We start from the raw sequence: 18,741 nt of genomic DNA, 5'->3' as shown, positions 1-18,741 counted from the left end.
TTTGTTGACTTATGCAGCTCATTGTATCTTGAGCTTATACATTTATCCTGTCTTTTTAGATGTAATTGTTTTCATCCAGAACTAAAGTGTAAACAGTCGAAACACTGGTATGGCTGACTACTCGCTTTGTTGTTTCCGTTCCTGTTCAGTTTCATGCTCCTGTACTTCATACTGAGCCGTTCATGCTCATATAAAGTATCACAAATCATATACTGTACATGCCATGTAAGTTTTTGCACCAAATCATTAGTTGAAAGAATTTCTTGATGGCCTTATGTTTATTTTTTATTCATTGGAAATGATTTCTTATACTTTTTGAATGAAATCAGAATGAAATTGGACAGTTTTTGGATGAAGCTTAAATCGTTACACCGGTATCTTTTTCATATTCCTTCAGTTAGAGATTTGGTGTCAGTTCTGTTTGAAGCTTCTGTCATATTTTGGAAGGAAATTTCTCAAGACCTTACCAGAAAAATTACATGAGTCCTTACATGAGTGCTTCCAACTCTAATTTTTCACCGTCCACTGTCATGCTAATAACAACTGACCTCTGAGATGCTAGTGAAATGCTATAGTGCTGCAAAAATCCTCAAAAGTGTCTGATTTTGACACCGGAGATCTCACGATTTCATACTCACGATGGACAGTTTAAAAAACAATCAATGCTGCAGAAACAGAGATATTGTATTTTTAAATCCACGCATTCTTCATCTTTATCAAAACCTTGCGCCTACACTATCCACAATATAACTCAATTGCCAACAGTTCAGTCGGAGATTTGGGTGTGTCATGTTAGTAGGGTGGAATCAAGCAGAGATGAAGAGCGGGCTAAAGAGGCCTGGTAAGATCGCGTCTGTCTAACTCCACATCCCAAGATTTTTTTCATTTTCGCTGTCTCGGGTGATGTCACCTGACCATGACCTTGACTGAGTAGTTTTAGTTGCTAACTTAACCATAACAGGTGACAGAAAACTCTCATATGAGTCATTTCTTGAACAGTCATATGAGTCAGTTTTGAAAGCAAAGATAAACGACCTAAAGAGTTTTGTCATTTAGGTATGAGGTATGAACTCCTCACTTAACCTCAGGTTTCCAACATAAAGAGGTGATTAAATGAGGTGTGATTCAGGGACACAGCCGCCCCTTCACTGGCATAGATGATTAAGCAACCTGATTTTGCCCAGGGGACATTTCACATTCGCAGAACATTCATATTATTACTGTAGTCCGCATACCTCTTAACATAGCTCAATAACAGCCTGATATTCAAAGTGCCGGATTTCTACTTGCACATGATACATGCCAGCACCTGACATAACAGAGACAGGGAGGTGCTGGTGTTAGACGAACCTATTCATCACACTCTGTGTCTTTGGAGTACACTGTAAAAACTCTAATGAAACCACTTGGTTAATGGTAGTCTAGGTAGTAATTGGAGATAATTTTAAGGCATGTCTATATCTGAGTAGGCTAAATTATCCCATACTGTTGGCTAATTGAATCAGCACCTCAGGTCAAACAAGTCTTTGGGAGTGTTTTCTCTAAATCTTTTTTTTTTTTTTTAATGCTGTCTTATCTCTAAGTGTGTTCTTTCTTTCTCTCTTTTTCTCTCTGTATTTTGTTTCTTCCCTTTTCTCTTTCATACTTTTTATTCTTTCTCATGTCTAAGCCACTTATTTTCTATAAAAACAATTTGCTGCGGGATAGTGGTAGGCTTCCATCACTGCAAATCTAGCACTGGTAAGAGGGTGTGTGTGCGTGCGAGTGTGTTTGTATGAACTACTATGGTTAGTTAGTGGGAGCGCGGTCTCCTTTCTGTCAACAGGCTTTCTAACTGGCTAAGGCTAATCACCGAGGTAATTACTGTTAATTAGGCTCATTAATCATTAGACCTGTCAGTCGGTTTCACCGCCTGGTAGTGTTTGTGTGTGTGTGTGTGTGTGTGTGTGTGTGTGTGGGGTTTTTTCTGTGTATACATTGTTGAAAGACACGCAGGATGGGTTAATTTTGTTTCAAATACACACTTGTAAATTATTTTGTTTTAAAAGAGTCATCAAAAAAGATCGAATATGTGCTATGCTATGTTTTCAATTGCTCAGATTTATATAATGTTAAAAAATGGTAATGATAAAATTAAGACTAGACTAGACACTGCACTGCCAAGCAACTAAAAACAACTTTCTATTACTATTCATTGACATGCAGCCTCTATCAGTTGTTCTTTGTACAGAGGCAGTCTGGTTTTTGCAGTAACTGCTCTTAGAATCAAAAAAAGTTTACCCTCTTTTTGTATATATTGTGCAAAAAATAAAATGCCTTGTATCCAACATTTTCACATGTCACATTGTCAAATTAGGAAAACTTTAATGTCCCAAGGACAAAACCATAACAAATGAGAAATGAGAGGGAAGGACGTCATATGGATTTTCCAACATCAAATCATTGGGAAATTAAGGCAATTTATTTAATCAACACTTTGTATATTTATTTCTATATTTTTATATTCTTTAGGCTCAGATTCCATCCATTCACAAAATGCCCCATAGCAATGTTTAAATTAATTCATCAAGTTACTGAAAGAGTCAAAGAGTTAAATGGTTGTGTGTAGAAAGAGTTCACTATTTGTTTTGAAACATGGCTGCTTTAATGTGGCTTTATTTCTCCGTCATGTAACACGAGAAGTCGACTGGAGGAATATAATCTGTCTGTTTTTTTCAGAAAAGAGCTCAATGAGTTAAATCACTTTCATAGCAATATAATCAGTGGCATGGTAGCAGTTATGTATTCTAATGGTTCATTGAAACTGCTTACATTTACCATACAATGTGTTTATTGTACAAGACAGTGATGTAATCACCGGGATACACATTCTCCTGTTTCTCACTTAAAGCCAATCCAACATAAACAATCCAGCACTTAGTGAAAGAATAGTGTTTATTCACGCAGCAGATGCAGCCTATCTGCAACGTGCTCTCACATTATTGAATAGGCAGGTGATGTATGGTCACAGTGTTTAAGAGAGATTCAAAATGAAATCAGAACCTTTGTTGCATGTCATCACTTCCTTTTTCTCCAGTCTTGTTGCACAGTTATCTACTGACGCTGTCATACCATAACAATAATCTGATCTTGAAGTAAATCTTTAAACACATGAATGCAGGCCTCACTGCTCTCAGTCTATGGGCTTAAATATTTTGGCTTGTTATTTTGCCCCGACCACCCACAACAGGTGTTAAAGAGTTAGTTTTTTATTTTACAGCTGGTAAAAGGAAAGCAAAAATGGTGCTTAAGCACTGAATGTTCACATCTGTGAAAAAGAAGAAAAAAAAGAGAACAAAAACTTAATCCTGCCCTGTTAGCCACTTTAGACTATTCCTTTACATTCAGTTATCAAAGTCTGAGTTATCATTAAAACTGTTGTTGACTTCTTCCAGAAAAGTAATACAGGGGTTTTATTTTTATTTATTTAATTAATTAATTACATTAGGCAAATCTAACCTTTTCAAGCTGGAGGGTACCTGACACAATTAGACAATGCTGAATGCATAGGGTGTTTCAAATGTTTTCCAATACTGGAGGAAGTTTTCTTTGTTGGTGTTTCTAAGGCCTTATGAAGTGTTGCTGAAATGAGCCGAGGTCTGGTGGCACTATAGTACAGCACTTTAGGAAGAATTGCAAAATCTCTCTCCCTGTAGTTGACCAACAGAAAGCATAGTCTGTGTCTTGTAATTCAATCGCTGGAATTACTTTTTAGGTCAAAATGCCACCTTTGTAATCTTAATTCTGTTATGAGCTTACCGTGAAGTACTGCATTTGACTGGCTCCATATATGTCTATGTTTACCATTGTACTGAATGGCACGGGAACGACTCGAAAAAGCCTTCTCTATTCTCATTTACTAGTGCGACAAATTCAATATAAACATGCTGGTTTACATAAGAGGCTTTAGGGTGTGCGTGTGCTGGGGTCTCAATCATATCATGTTTCATGCAGAGGCCACTGTGTGCCAAAGTTACATTCACCCTGTTAAGATATGGAAATATGTTTGCTTTACTAGGGAAAGGCACAGAGGCACCTGCATGGCACATACACACACTAATGCATACCTAGATAAGGACACACAAAGTGAGAGATACAGTACATACACGTTTGTAATGTAATTCTACACTCGCAAGGACACACACTGATAAAGTGCCCTGAATAGCCCCGTATAGGATGCTAAGATTATAAGACATTTTTGTCTGTAATGTTGATCTGGTGGTGGTGCCAGAATTGTACAAGAGATATATGACTGGATAATGATGTTAAACAAAAACATTCAAAAAGTTACAGTGGGTGTGTTCACTGCCACTGTCCTTCCCTGTCCCCTGTGTTCTCCTGGGTATGCTAATCTCTCATGTCAAAACGCTCCAACTACAGTAAAAGCACATCTTGTTTTTAGCAATAATAAAGTCTAACCTTTTTGAAAATGATTTTAGACTCTGGGACCACTCACAATGAGGTCAAGATGTGTCGTGACACTGCTCAAAGTAGAAGAATCATCTTGATGGGCACAAGCTAGTCAAAGGGTTTTGTCTTTCATCAACATTGTCTGGGACAAGCAAATTGTATGTAGTCAGCGCTTGGTCTAAACCTAAATTAACTCTAAAACCAAGTCTTAGCCACCAAACAGCCCTTTGAAGAAGCAAAAACTAACAAAATGTCCTCATTCTTCTATAATGTCCTCACTCTCAAGGTCTAAAACTCAATCTTCAGAAAGATAGAAGTACAAGTACACACAAACACACAGAGAATGGCAAGTGGTACCCTGTCATACCAGCATACGGAAATGAACCCTCAATTGGTACCCCACGGACCACTGCAGACCTATTTTAGCACACATGCAGAATACTGAAGGCCATTGAAAACACTGGGGAACTAATGGGTTGCCAGTTTGAGTAATATGGACCCAATTTTGTTTCCTATGTGTTTATGGCTGGTGACCACATACTGCATTCAGGGGTGTTCGTGTTTGTGTGTGTGTGTGTGTGTGTGTGTGTGTGCGTGCGTGCGTGCGTGCGTGTGTGTGTGTGTGTGTGTGTGTGTAAGCGTCATTGAATAGTTAAACATATGTGCATGTTTTTCATGTGTAAAGGAATGCAAGTGGTCACACGTGTGTGTGTGTGTGTGTGTGTGTGTGTGTGTGTGTGTGTGTGTGTGTGTGTGTGTGTGTGTGTATTGTTTTGTATGCTCTTGTGTGGATCTGTATTCTCAGCTCTGACAGGCAGGTCACAATGATCAACCTAAATCAAAATAGCTGTACCATATGTCATTTAACTGCAAGGAATTTGCATTTCTTCCTTAAAAAGAAACAATTTTAAATGATTTTCTTTAGTGTCTTACATTCATGCTACAAACCTTGTATGACTTTGTGCACTTTAGGATGAGACAAAAGAAACAATTTTATTTTACTGTACTTCATATGTTTAAGGTTTATTTCATTTGTCAAATGATCCATTGGATCATTTCATCACATGTGTGATCATTGTGTGAATATCTTCCTCAGAAGTAAAGAATGGTCCTCAGGAGATGAATCATTTTTTAAAAATGGAATCAAAGTAACTGTGAAAAGGTTGCTTTCTTTCCTTTTCAATAACCTCTCACGAACAGTAGTTTATTGAGATCATAACACCACAGTGTTATGATCTGTTGAAAAACGGTCAGCTGTATGGTGCTGATGTTTGTTAGTTGGAAAGGAACTGACAGCTTACTCTTGTTGGGAATTATTTGGTTTTAAGTTGAGGGACTTCCCTTAGCGTATTTTTTGCTTCTGTTTCATCAACATTTTTATGAATAATCTCCACATTATTTTGCATGGACTACCTATAGTTCTACTTTACCTCTCAATCGCACTTTACATAGACTGTTTACACTACAGTAACAACACTGTGGAACCTAACAAAGGTCATTAAAAAGAAGTACTTATTTAAGATTGCTCATGTATCATACACCTTGAACCATAGCATGACTGCCACCATGTGGTCAAAACGCAGATGACATAATTTAGGATCCAGTGGCGGGACAAAGTAGATTCAAACATTGATTAAACTAGATTAAATAAAATAAGGATCTGAATGAATCTCTGTTAAACCATTTGTTTCGACAGTCCTTAATTCATTCATGGAATCTCATACTGACAAAAACTGAAAATAGAAATGCAGCACGTCCCCACGTTGTCATTACCATCTTTATCATTTTAAAATGCTGGACTGTCATGACTCAGAATATGTGAGTCATTACAATTAAACGTTTCGTAATAATATGCTGTTATGATTTTTTTTCATCATTTCTCTTCCTGCCTTATATTACCGAACAGATCAGGGATTTCATTTTTATGTAACTGCATATTTTTATTGTGTTAATCAAAAACAATCTGACAGGACATTTCACAAAGACCTCTGGGAGTATTACAGTGCACCACGTTAACTTTGGCCTTCGCTCTTTGAACTTTCACCAACAGACCGCTCTACACATGCACACCACTGTTCCTTTGCCATTATTTACAGAGCTCTGCTTTCCCCCAAAACTCTCTCTCATACACACACAAACCACACGCACACATCTCTCTCTAACTCACACGCACACACACACAAGCCTCTCCTTGTGAACTCTCATACAGGGGTGCGTCACATGGCATGGGATGCAACAGGAGTGTTGATTGGAGGGCTGTGATCAACAAAGACTCTAATTGGACACTGTGTTCAGGAAGAATTTTCCCATTGGCCATAATGTACAAAAAAAAGTTGAGGATGAGTCCTTTTTCAGCAGAACATTAACGATACAGATGTAAATCTACATTTATAAGAAAAATAAAATCCACCACAACATATCAGCTTATCTTTGCACATAAATACATAGGAATAATAATAATATTCAACATTGTGCTTTCTTTCTCTCGCTCTCTCTTGCCACCACACCATTGTCAAACGCGTTAGCCACTAACATTGGTCATGCAATTTCAAATGAGCACAAAACAACAGCTGGCTTAAAAGGGAGACTCGGTCAAGTCTGACATCACTACCAATGTAAATAATGTTTTATTAAAGAAAAGAGAAGCACACAACTAATAACTTAAATCTCCATTTAGTGAATTAGTAGCCTAAACTCAATAGTTCTGTGGTTTAAAATGCAGGTACTGGCACATGCATGGACCAACAACATGTATCTACAATTAAATTCTTTTTTTTTTTTTTAACCTCCTTTTTGCATTGAATCTTCTGTTCCTGATTGTGGCGTCAAAATGCAGAGTGTCCCTTTTACAGGCACCAGTCAGTTCAGTTCAGTTCGGTTTAAAGAGTTAATTACATCTCTATAAAGAATGTATATAAATAACAACGACAATGAATCCATACATCTAAAATCCACTCACAGACCTAATTTGTGCTGCCTCCTGTTATCAGGACCTGGTTTCCAAAAGAACTTTGATCCAAGGGCCATTTTGGCACACAGTTCACAGTCGTGTGAAGTAATAGACACAACAAAGCCAAATGTAGAAGTAAGAATACTATTACAAAAATACATTTTTGTAAGATTTTACTGGAAATTTTTTAAAAGCCATTTTGCTTTTGAAAAATTTATGGCAGCAGCACAAATTAGACCATATGTCCATCATAAAAATTATATTGAGGTTTCATGAATGCAAAACATAAATTTACGTTTTATCTTACAAGGCCATTTACTTTCTTTCATGTCAATAGACTATGATATAATAAAGTATGGTACCACAGTTAGGCTCTTCATCTGAGCCTGTACACACAATGGACACTAGGGAACAGGCTACACACACCATGTTAGCACAGACAACCAACAAATAAGGTTTCTTTACAGATAATACACAGAGAGAGATTGGACTAAAGACAGAGAGAAGGAAGACCGTATCAATTTAATTGTCCATTAGGAAGAGATGACATTGTTAAGCAGCAAAAGTCAATGATATTAATGACTAACACTACATTGAGAAGTGACCACAACAGTGTATGAAGTCAGATGGAAGTTTTTTTTTTGTTTTTTTTGTTTTTGCCAACAGTGAAATGCATTGTGGGTAGCGCAGAAGAACAGCATTCTGTACATTTCTATGCTGACTGAGGATTCATCAACTGTCGTTTCATAATATTTGCATATATGTACTTATCGTAAACAACATATGCAAGAACAGTGTAAAAGAGCAAGGAATAGAAGTACCACTTAGAATACAAAGAAAAAAAAATCATAGTTTCACTTATAAATATCATGCTAATATATATACTGTACTGTAGCCCTGAAACGTGGGTTGTCATACTGGAGTCCATTAAGATCTTTCCTCTTCCTTCTCACTTAATGCTTCCCACCCAAACCACCATGTTCATGATTTCTCCTTAATATTAATGCAAAAAACATTGAACACAGTCAAATAAAACCAATAAATTGTGAATTTATAGTGAGGTTTTGGATTATGTCAAAACTTTCATTCTATATGCAATTTCAATGCTAACTATGATATTTATGTATGTTAAAGGGGCTATATGTAAGTTTTCTCTGCTGCTGAATGTGGTTTCTTGCTGGGAGCGGGTGGTTGTGGTGGTGGGGATAATGGTTGCTTTCCAAGAGCCTCAGCCATCATTGTCTTTACAAGACAAGACGTTAGAATATGCCCTCTTGGCAGCGCTACTTTTTCATCCTCCCATGCTGAACTGAGGGCAGACTGGACGCTACAATGACTCCCTATCGTAAAGTGGTATTACAAGACGGTACAGCCCAGGGCTAGCTGGTTTGCATGCTAACTTCAGTAGGAGAAAAGAAGTGATAGAAATAGAAGCTAAAAAAGAGTTAACATTAGCATTGCTTTCCACCACTGGCAACAGCTCTTGGCGAATAAAGGAATGAAGTTTGATGCTGAACTTGCAACGTTTCTTCAACACCGGTAAGTAAACAGCTGTTAATGCTGACATTGGCTGTGCAGCAACAGCAAAACTTACATGTAGTACCTTTAAAGATTCCATGTAAAACCTAATTAAACTTTTTTTTTATGTAATCCAGGTTTTATAAGCACTTTTTTGCCTTTTGAGACTTACTTCTTCATGCTCCATCTTAGTCTGTGTACTGTAAACATCTTGTCTTTCTCTCACATCACGGAATGCCAGTAGTTTTTCCACCCCTCATTCTCTAGTGGTTTGGACCGGTAAAACAATATAATCATATCTGGCCAGATATGACTGCTCACTAACCATAACTGCATTGTATTGTGTGATTTATTTTGCTGCAACATGCCTCAATTTGACTAAGGTAACCGCTATGAAACCTCTATATAATATGACCAGTTCTGCACCATGCTTATCTATTCCACAGGCTCCACAGGAAGTTGATCAATCCATCTGTTTTAAAAACTGTTTATCTTTCTGCATGATTGTGCAATTGCACATAAAAAGTTAAGTATGTTTCCAGTTAGAGACCATTACTTGGTAAGATATTCCAGTTGTCACGTTTCTCTGCTCTTTTCCATTGTACACAACATTCAAGTCCACCATTTTTATATACTAGTATTAAATCTTCAGGTAAAAAAAAGCCATGAGAAGAGTTAAACTTAAGCTTTGGGGGGTTTTTGTTCCAAGTGGTGTAGCCCAGAGAGTAGGTGTTAATGCTGTGACCCACTATCCACACATAACATGTGTAGCTGGCATGTGGCATGAACAGTGTAAAGGGATCATGCAGAATCAATTTGGGCAGTAAGGCAGCACATGCAGGGGCTGACCAGTGGGATGAGGACTCAGGGATTGGGGTACCGTATAGTGGGGGCATCCATAGATAAATATACACAATAGAGGAGGTGCTATGTGAGTGTGTGTGTGTGTGTGTGTGTTGATGTGCATATGTGTATCTGGATGTGTGAACGCCTCCAAGAGTTCTTGGTCTTTCAGTGTCTTTCTGTCATTCTCCTCCTTTCTCCCTTTATCAGTCATTCTTTTCTGCCTCCATCTCTTTCTCGACGTTGTTACTCCCCTGCGCTGCGTGGTGCCCGAGGATTTGGTTTTCCATCGTGGGTCCGGCGGTTTCTCCCCTTCCTTATCTCCTGAAGATGCTTCCACTTCTTGTTAGCTGGGCGGACAGCAGGGCCCAGAGGCGGGATGTCCTTCCCAAGAGCAGGAAAGATCTTATCCGCTTGGTCACTGCCAGCATTCTTGCGCGCCCAAACTTGCTCACAAATCTGGTCAACGGTGCTCAGGTTAGGGTGGTCTACCAGCTGCATGAAGTCCCGGTACCAAAGCTTTTGATTGGTCATTGGGGGCCCACCTCCGCTGCGGGGGTCTAATCGGACAGGGGCATCAGATGGTAGATTGGAAAGTGAGGAGGATGTTGAGGGTACAACTTCCAAGGTGATGCCTAGTAAAGTTTGGGTGAAGCCATGTTCCATGGCATGGCACTGGTAGATGCCGATATCTCTCTTCAGGACACGCCGAATCAGAAGGCCTCTGTCTGTCTGGAGGATGCGGTCATCTAGACGCACCTGGAAAACAGAAATAAGATTAAATGAAATGAAGGAGCTGATGAATCAGTCTGGATAAAATTTACAGTTTCATTACCAATAATGGACAAAAGACCCTTTTTTTTTTTTTTTTTTAAACTAGCATCACAATAACAGTTTATATTAAATGCACATGATGAGAGAATGGCTTTCTAATTTGATGATATACACAGTACTGTAAAACTTTTTTGTAAATTTCAAGAATGTCCTTGTCAAACTTCTTAGTTATAACCTCTCTTCAGTCTCTCACATCCCTCTCACCTCTTCTCGTGGGTTCTGTGGATGTTTCTGGAAGGTCCAGGTGACTCTGGCCTGAAGGGATTTGGGGATACACTCCAAGAAAGTACTGCTCCCCTCAACTCCATACAGCTTCCTCTCTGCCACACGGTGCTTATGGTGGTCTGCAGGGGGCAGCAGAGACAAAGACATTGTGGGTCTGCTGTAACTCAGAACATGTGTTCACAGGACCAGGCAAGAATGGAAAAGCCAAAAAAAAAAAAAAAAAAAAAAAAAAGGACAGGGCAAGACAGGACAGGACATAACAATGCAGAAAGGTCTTGAGAGAAGGGCTTAAAAGACTGGACAAGAACAGACAGAACAGACCAAGGAAAGAAAGAAGAGAGTGTGGGACATAAACAAACTGAGCTGATAGTGCTTGGCTAAAAACCAAGCTTACTTTGAAACACGGTCTATAAAGACTAAATTACTAAAATTGTTAGCAGATCTTGTTCAGTCTTTTTAGTTAATCTATTTATGCACTGACATCACAAGAAAAACATGGAACCCATATTATTTGTTAGCACAATAGAGTCTTAGTCAAGACTGATTAATGACAGCCTATTTGACGGTACTGATGGGGAAATGAGAGTATGTGTCAGTACTTAAAAGGGTTGATTTGAACATTTCTTCACATGTTTGATGTGTAACATCAAACAAGGTCTTTTATTGTGCTGGCAGCAGTTTGTCACTACAAAACCTCATCACTCATACTGACAAAGAATTAGTGTTTGAGCCCAAAATCTTAATCTCAGTCATAAGTGGGAGTAAGTATAATCAAATTTCTCCAAGATTTAAGACTTTTTAAAAACTCAACCTACTGTATATCAAGACTAAAACGGGATCAGAATAAGATCAATAAGATTTTCTTAACACCAGCATAACACACAGATTATTTGGGAAACAATGGTGTGTAAACATCTAAACAGTCTCTCTCATCAGAGAAAAGTACTCTGATCATCATTAGTTTTACACAACCTGGCCTTGCATGCCAATAATGCCAGTAATCGTATTACCCTGGAGCGCCTTCAGTTAGAGAAATTAGCCTGATTCAGTTATGTGGCAGAAAGACAGATAGAGACAGAATGCTGCTATTGTGGTCTGGGAGGACAGAGGTCACCAAAGGTGAAGGGAGGAAGGATTTGGGGTTTTTTTGGCACAGGGACAGTGAGATGTCACATGCCAAGAGTCTCTGAGTCAGAGCAGGAGAAAAGTGAGGTTTTGTTCTTATTTATTGAAAATACCTCCTCAGCAATTCAACAATGGTCAACCAGCAGAACTGCTCGAACAAAGGAAAAATCAAAGCGTCCGGAACGTTTATGGTTTCATTTGAAGAATAAGCAACAGACTAACAATAGATTCCCTGCTGCATCTACAAAATACAAAAATGTGATGATGGTATTTGTTTGGTTTTCTGTATGTAGTGCATCATTTGGTTATTCCACACATATTGTTGCTGCTAAAGGAAATGTAAACCAAATCACTTCTGGTTAGCTTTTAGACTTTTGCCATAAAAAGACCTGGCAAAAAAAAAGAAAAAGAAAAAAAGACAAAGATAACTTAAAAGATTTTGAGAAAGAGATTTGGCATCTTAAACAGTTGTAAATATCAGAAGATGTAATGATATTGCATTTATAATGCAGAATTAAGCTATTACTGGACAACATGGGAGTCGTTATCATATCAGTACAATGTTTAGAATGAGCACTGAATCTTACCTCCAGAACAGAGAGTGTTGGGGTCCCCATTCCTCACATCCTGGCGACGGAAACGTCTGAAAAATGTTGTGAAAGGATTAGGATTTTTTTAATTGGACAGTTGTAATTATTGTCACTGTTATTTTGTTTTTGTTTCTTGGCCAAAATGAATGAATGGTCATCTGGTGCATGTCATTAACCTCTTGGTGTTTGGCAGGTAGCGAGTACAGGATGTTCCATCCCAGGCGCAGTACGGGTCTCTGGCCAGGCAGCACTCAGCACAGGCCTTCCCATACACACTGCAGCGATGAAGGGGTACCTGCGCAATGCCTGTGTCAGACCCCACATACAGCTGTTGCTGTGAAGTGACAAAGGAGGGAGGGAGAAGTTTTAAAAGAGAACAGTGCCTGTATCAGCGTCAAATTCGGTTTAAATCCAAACATCCAGCTTTCTTTGCATTTGATAATTTTAGCTGGTGACTTTAGCTTGTGTATGTATCACATAAGCTATACAATATACCATTTTGAGTCAGGAGATTCAGTATAGCTAACGAGTAATTTTAAGTATGAAAGACTTACCCGTTTTGAGGAGATCTGCATGTTGATGATAGACGATGCATCCTGAGGAGCATAGAAACGGCAAATGAAAATCTTATCTATATATTGATATATATATCAATATGTCTTGTCAATTTTGATTATTAAAGACAAACAATTTAACATGCAAGAATTGTCATGTTTTCTCACAGATATACAGTGCAGTACGAGAGTGCTTCTATCTAAACGAAATCTAGATATAAAAAAAAGCTTTATGATAGTTTACGTACTTTGAAGACCTCCAGCTCTTCCAGCAGAAGTTCCTCCATATTGTTCCAGCTCTCCTTGGGGACATTGATCACCTTTAGAACTGTCCCTTTGTCTGAAAAAACAAATGCAAAGTGTTCTAATATGTTTTTTCATTATTTTCTCGTTAAAATGTGAAGTAAAGAGTTAGATCCGAAAACAAGTCAGTCACCTGTGCCAATAAAAATGACATCATACTGTCCGTCAGCGGCACTGACTCTGTCCACAGCGATCTGTGTGAAGCTGTAGTCCACGTTAGTTCTGATGAAGACGGGCCGTCGGCTCATAGGGTAGACCGGATTGTACATCAAAGGGTGGTGACGTGCAAACTGGATCACATCGTCTGGGAAACCCTTAGTGGACTCAAAGCTGCCAAATGTTTTGCTGGGACACTAAAGGGAGGCAATAAGGTAAAGTTTGATTCATAAGGTCCTTGTTTATACACACTTGAAATCAAAAATAAATCTCATCTAAAAGATATATGAAGAGATGCAGCACAAAGATTAACTTTACAATGACTCTTGCTTACAGTTAGAGGTAAGGTGTCATTTGTCATTATTTTGCAGGTGCATTTTGGGTTCTACTGTGATACATAATTTGCTGAACTTCAATGGGGATGCAAATTGGTGCAAAAATATTTAAAGCATAAAAAAACAAACTCTGTAAATACTTATAGATTTTGTCCTGGTAGTTTTTGAATGTTTGAACAAACATGCCTCATTTTTAAAGCAATTTAGCTGCTTTACAGCATTTCAAAGAATTTCAATAATCCAGCTATTCCACTTTTACTGAAAAGGATTTGTTATAGTTCTGCAGAAGAAGACTGACTATGAGACTCAGAGACTCTTTGCCATGTTCGAACCAAAAGTTTCTCAAATAACTCAAATTTTCTGAGTAAATTTGTTTTTTCATTGTGCATGTAAACTGGAATAAAAAGTCTGACTCGTCAACATCAGTTGGCCTTAAGTACACAAAGCCACAGTCCAGCTGGCCACAGAGAGGTGCTTATGGCGTAATGGGTCACAGGGACGTGAGAGAGATTTTCTCAAGATCAGAGTCCAGCTTCCCTCTCTAATTAAAATTCCAGTCCTGGACTTTCATTCCATGATACTAAAATTTTACTAAAATATTATGTAGCATCATGCAGTATTTCTACTTTATTTTTCTTTAAGTTTAATTACGATATTTTCTTTTTACTGTATTTTACAGCATTGTGATGTATTTGTGGTTTTTCCCTACAGTTCTCATCATGTGAAAAACCTTTGATCTCGTTTAAGCATTTTAAACGCTGAATCTGCTTTATAGGCAGTTTTGCATAATTCTCTTGTAAGCATGATTTTTTTCTTTTAATTTGATTTGTTCTGCTAATTTTACAACCCAGTGAGGCGATGATGGTGTGAGAGAGGGTTTTCTGTAGGCAAAATACAATTACTATTCTGAAGTCATACAATCGGGATTGTCCTGCTGTGGCAGTAACAGCTGAAGCTCTGCATAACAAACCCTGCAGATGCAATGCCTGTGTGCTTAGCAGAATGTAAGAGCCCTAATAGGCATCATATTGATTGGGGGGGCTGTTGATAGCTTTTGGATTAAATGAGGTCTAAAACAGAGCACTGCAAGCGCATGAAGTGCCACAAGAATCTATCACAAAGACATTACATGGGATTAATGTATTCATATTGCTATATGTTTTTATTTTCGCACAGCGTGTGTTCCCTTATGAATAGTGAATATAAAGCGGTTCAGTGTCCCAAACGGAAATACAAGAAACAAGAGGAGCAAAAGTAGTCAGATCCATTACTTAAGTAACTAGTAACTGTAGCTGTCAAATTTGCTGTGATGTAATTATATAACGCAATAAGTTAATAAGTACAATATTTTCTTCTGAAATGTAGTAGCATAAAATGGAAATACCCAGAAAAGTGCAAGTACTAGGAGTACCATACCTCTGTCCATGTACTTTAATCATGGCTGAAAACTCTTGACATTACTTTATTGATGGGTCTTTACTGTTATGGACATACCATTCCTGGGCGGGGATAGGGGACTTTTCCTTGGAAGGGAACCCACTGGTAGTTGGGCCCCTCTTTGTGAGCGAAGGGCCCCAGGAAGGCCCTCCGGATGTCATTCATGGAGTAGAGACACACAGCTGAGCCTTTAAATACACTGCTGCTGGGAGACATGGGAAGCTGGGTTAAGTACATCAAAACACTCACATAACACACACACTTATCTCTTTTCCCCCTTTCTCTCTCTGTTGTACACACACACACACACACACACACACACACACACACACACACACACACACAGACACACACACACACACACACACACACACAAAAACACACACACACTCAGATAAAAATGGACTCTGACCTGGAAGTAGAGAAGACGGTGTAGACCAGAGGGTTCTTTCTGTCCCTCGTCTGCAGCAGGAAAACATCGCCTGGGGACAGGGACACACACACACACACATACACACTCAGGTCAGGTGGTGGTAGTCAAGAGGTCAAAGGTTGAGAGATAGATATACAAAGCCCTATGGCCATTTTTAACTATTTTAAATAGACATTTCACTGATAAAAGTGAAGGGTCATGACATGGAACAAAATCTACCATAGCTTCATGCTGTGATTTGTTAAATCAATTTTAACAAGATTTAGTCTATTTAAAATAATTTGTTACATCTGCCAGTTTAGGGCATGGCACAAACAAGATGCATTTTTGAGTCTTGGTCTATAATGAACAACATACTTTAAAAAGTGTGTCTACTGCTCCAACTACTATTGAATTATTAAAAAGTAACAGGATGCAGGTATTGCAGTACAATAATTACAACTGGTTCAGATAAACACGGGGATAAACAGGGATGTCATTTTTAAAGATCTGGCTTCAGGTATGGTCAGAAAACTCTTGGTCAAGATAAGAGATTCATTGTTCATATGAGGGAGTGTGATGGACAGATGTAGCCTAAGGTAGGGTTAATATCTGGACCAATTTTTCCACTTAGTTCAGCTTTTCCTGTGTGACAAGATAAGCACAAAGAAAGATCATATTACAGCGCACAGATATCAATCAGAAACGTCTTGAGAACTGAAACTGCTGCAGCTTCTGTGCAAAGCACATGACTGCAGGATTGTGAGATGTTACGTTGCCATGTGTCGATTGTTTTAATCCAAAATTGTGCATTCCTAATATAATTCATTGATGATTCCTCTGAGACTGGATTAGCATTTTATCATGGCATTTGAGGAATATGTTTTTGAGTTTTGTCGACTTTATTTTGGTCCTATTGTCATGGTTTTTATTTTTTAAATAAAATGCATACTATGAGACATGTGAAATATTCAGTGTAGAGCTACTTAATTCCTAGTATTTTATACGTTTTTTTTTTAAATTTTATATTATGTTTATATGATGTAAGATGAGGATAAATGTATATGCAGAATATTATTTCATTCTGACATAACCCAATTGGACAAGAGTCTTTATAAGGGAGGAGACACACCACTTTGAGCATTTTGAATAGAAAACCCCGAAACATCAAAGATGGCAATTCTATAACACATATCCCCCTTCCCCCCAAAAGCCAACTGTCTGCTTTATAACATCAGAACAGGAAACATATTAAGCCAATCGAGCTGTTGCACTGACATGAGTGAAACCTTGCACATGTATAGTGGAAGTCCAACCTGTGGAAGTGAAACCTTGCACATATGAAGTAGAAGTATAACCTGTGGAAAATAGCATTTAAACCTTACACCAAACTTTTCCAAACTTTTAAAGCTTTTTTTTTAAACAGATTTGACTGATGATTCTATACATTCAGTTTTTATGTCCCAGTGACCACTGAGAGTGAAGTTATGACTCTCTTCCCATTTATTTAGATAGAGGCCTGGCCTTGTTAGCCCGAAATAACTGCCTGGGGACGATGCCAAGATGGCTGCCGAGTGGCAAGACCTGCTTATAAGGACATTGGTTTAACTGCTTAACATAAGCAGTTGGACAAAAATGACAGCTTAGATTTATGCTTTGTTGTTCATATTTTCAAGCTGGATGTTTAACTTTTAATGTTACAAAAAAAGCCTTTTAGGATGAGGACCAACCCCAAATCCAACAGAGCAGGACAGAGTTGCTAACATTGGTCTACACGCTGATACTGTAGCATCCAAGACCAGCTTTCACACAGTGGGGAAATACTAAACAGTAGATGTACTAGTTGTGAACAAGACTTTTTAAAGCAACCTGTAACCCCACAAAAAGTAGTTAGCTAAAGAAACGCTCCTTGTCCTTAGAAGTAATGCTGGGTTAGGTTACCATTGTAGGTAATAAGTTGTTTTATTGGGCATGCTAGCATTTGCAGTTTACGTTCAAGCCGACAAACACATGGTTTGATCCACTCCTTACACTTTTGCTTTTGTGTTTTCAGTTTTTGAGAGGCTAATAGCAGAAAGTATTCTCTCACTCTTGAGATGCCGAACATGGCTCTGTCTATACTTCTGCTTTAAGTCCAGAGACTTAAGGACTTGCACAAATTTGTTTTACTGTAAGAAGTCATATTTTTAAAAAATGTACATAAAGGATAAAGCAGTTTTAGCTCTTAGTTGTGAAAAGTTATGAGTAAAATGCACGGGTGAATTGGCATAAGAAATTTAGGGAACATCTCCTCTGTGTTTAGAGTAAAATCATGTCTTCTTTATCATAAAACATTTCTTCTGCCCACAATGCATGCTTCAGACATTTAACCTCACTTGTGGATAAGTCTAATGAAAACAAATTATGACGTTTTGTCAAATGAAGACTCACCAGACACAAGCCTGCAACTTACTTTGAAAGCAGCGAAAACATTGGAATTGGATCAGGCCAGAATAATTAACAATTAATCTCTCATGCATTCTCAAAAAACCCGCAGGAATGTGAAGCTGGATAGTAATCCACAGTTGTGGTCAAAAATCCTTGTCAATTAATATGCTGTCCTTGACTCTTTCTCCCTTTGCACCCATAGGATGCGCTTCTGTGTAAAAATCCAAAGCAAGGTTAGAAAATCAGCCCAAATTTCAACTCCCTGTTTTTCTTTTTTTTTAACTTCTGAAGAATCAGATTATCACACTTCAGAATATTTTGGATTGGCAATAACACAGAAATTAAAGTCCCCTAGACCAGTTTTGCCATTTTGTTATTTGAGTTGATATGAACGTTCGCACCGCATTTTCACACCTGTTGAGGCCAGAGTGGGGTCATAAAGTGGGCTGCCTTCGATATCAGAAGGACAACTTAGACTTGAGTTTCCAGCATGGCCTTCACTTCAAACATAAATTATTATATCATACTTTTAGTCTGAAATATTTTTAGCAATAAATTAGTTGAAACAGACAAGTATCTGTCC

General features: G+C 38.2%; 1 protein-coding gene across 4 annotated transcripts in view; it reads right to left on the bottom strand.

The window, feature by feature from the left end:
* Positions 1-6,392: 6,392 nt before the first annotated feature.
* sema3b (sema domain, immunoglobulin domain (Ig), short basic domain, secreted, (semaphorin) 3B) overlaps positions 6,393-18,741 on the bottom strand; it is an 82,632-nt gene continuing 70,283 nt past the window's right edge. For all 4 annotated transcript variants that reach the window (XM_040152377.1, XM_040152378.1, XM_040152380.1 and 1 more), the window contains 9 exons: positions 15,732-15,801; positions 15,377-15,521; positions 13,525-13,744; positions 13,337-13,428; positions 13,089-13,130; positions 12,711-12,868; positions 12,532-12,587; positions 10,799-10,938; positions 6,393-10,519 (listed from right to left, as the gene is read on the bottom strand). In XM_040152377.1, the coding sequence (XP_040008311.1) occupies positions 10,007-10,519; positions 10,799-10,938; positions 12,532-12,587; positions 12,711-12,868; positions 13,089-13,130; positions 13,337-13,428; positions 13,525-13,744; positions 15,377-15,521; positions 15,732-15,801 (1,436 nt within the window). In that variant the 3' untranslated portion in view covers positions 6,393-10,006. The remainder of the gene's footprint in view (positions 10,520-10,798; positions 10,939-12,531; positions 12,588-12,710; positions 12,869-13,088; positions 13,131-13,336; positions 13,429-13,524; positions 13,745-15,376; positions 15,522-15,731; positions 15,802-18,741) is intronic.

Source organism: Xiphias gladius, chromosome 18 (assembly GCF_016859285.1).
Source record: "Xiphias gladius isolate SHS-SW01 ecotype Sanya breed wild chromosome 18, ASM1685928v1, whole genome shotgun sequence".
In the NCBI taxonomy this organism is placed as follows: domain Eukaryota; kingdom Metazoa; phylum Chordata; class Actinopteri; order Istiophoriformes; family Xiphiidae; genus Xiphias; species Xiphias gladius.
Note: the sequence above shows the minus strand (reverse complement) of the source record. Positions and strands in the feature narration are given on the sequence as shown.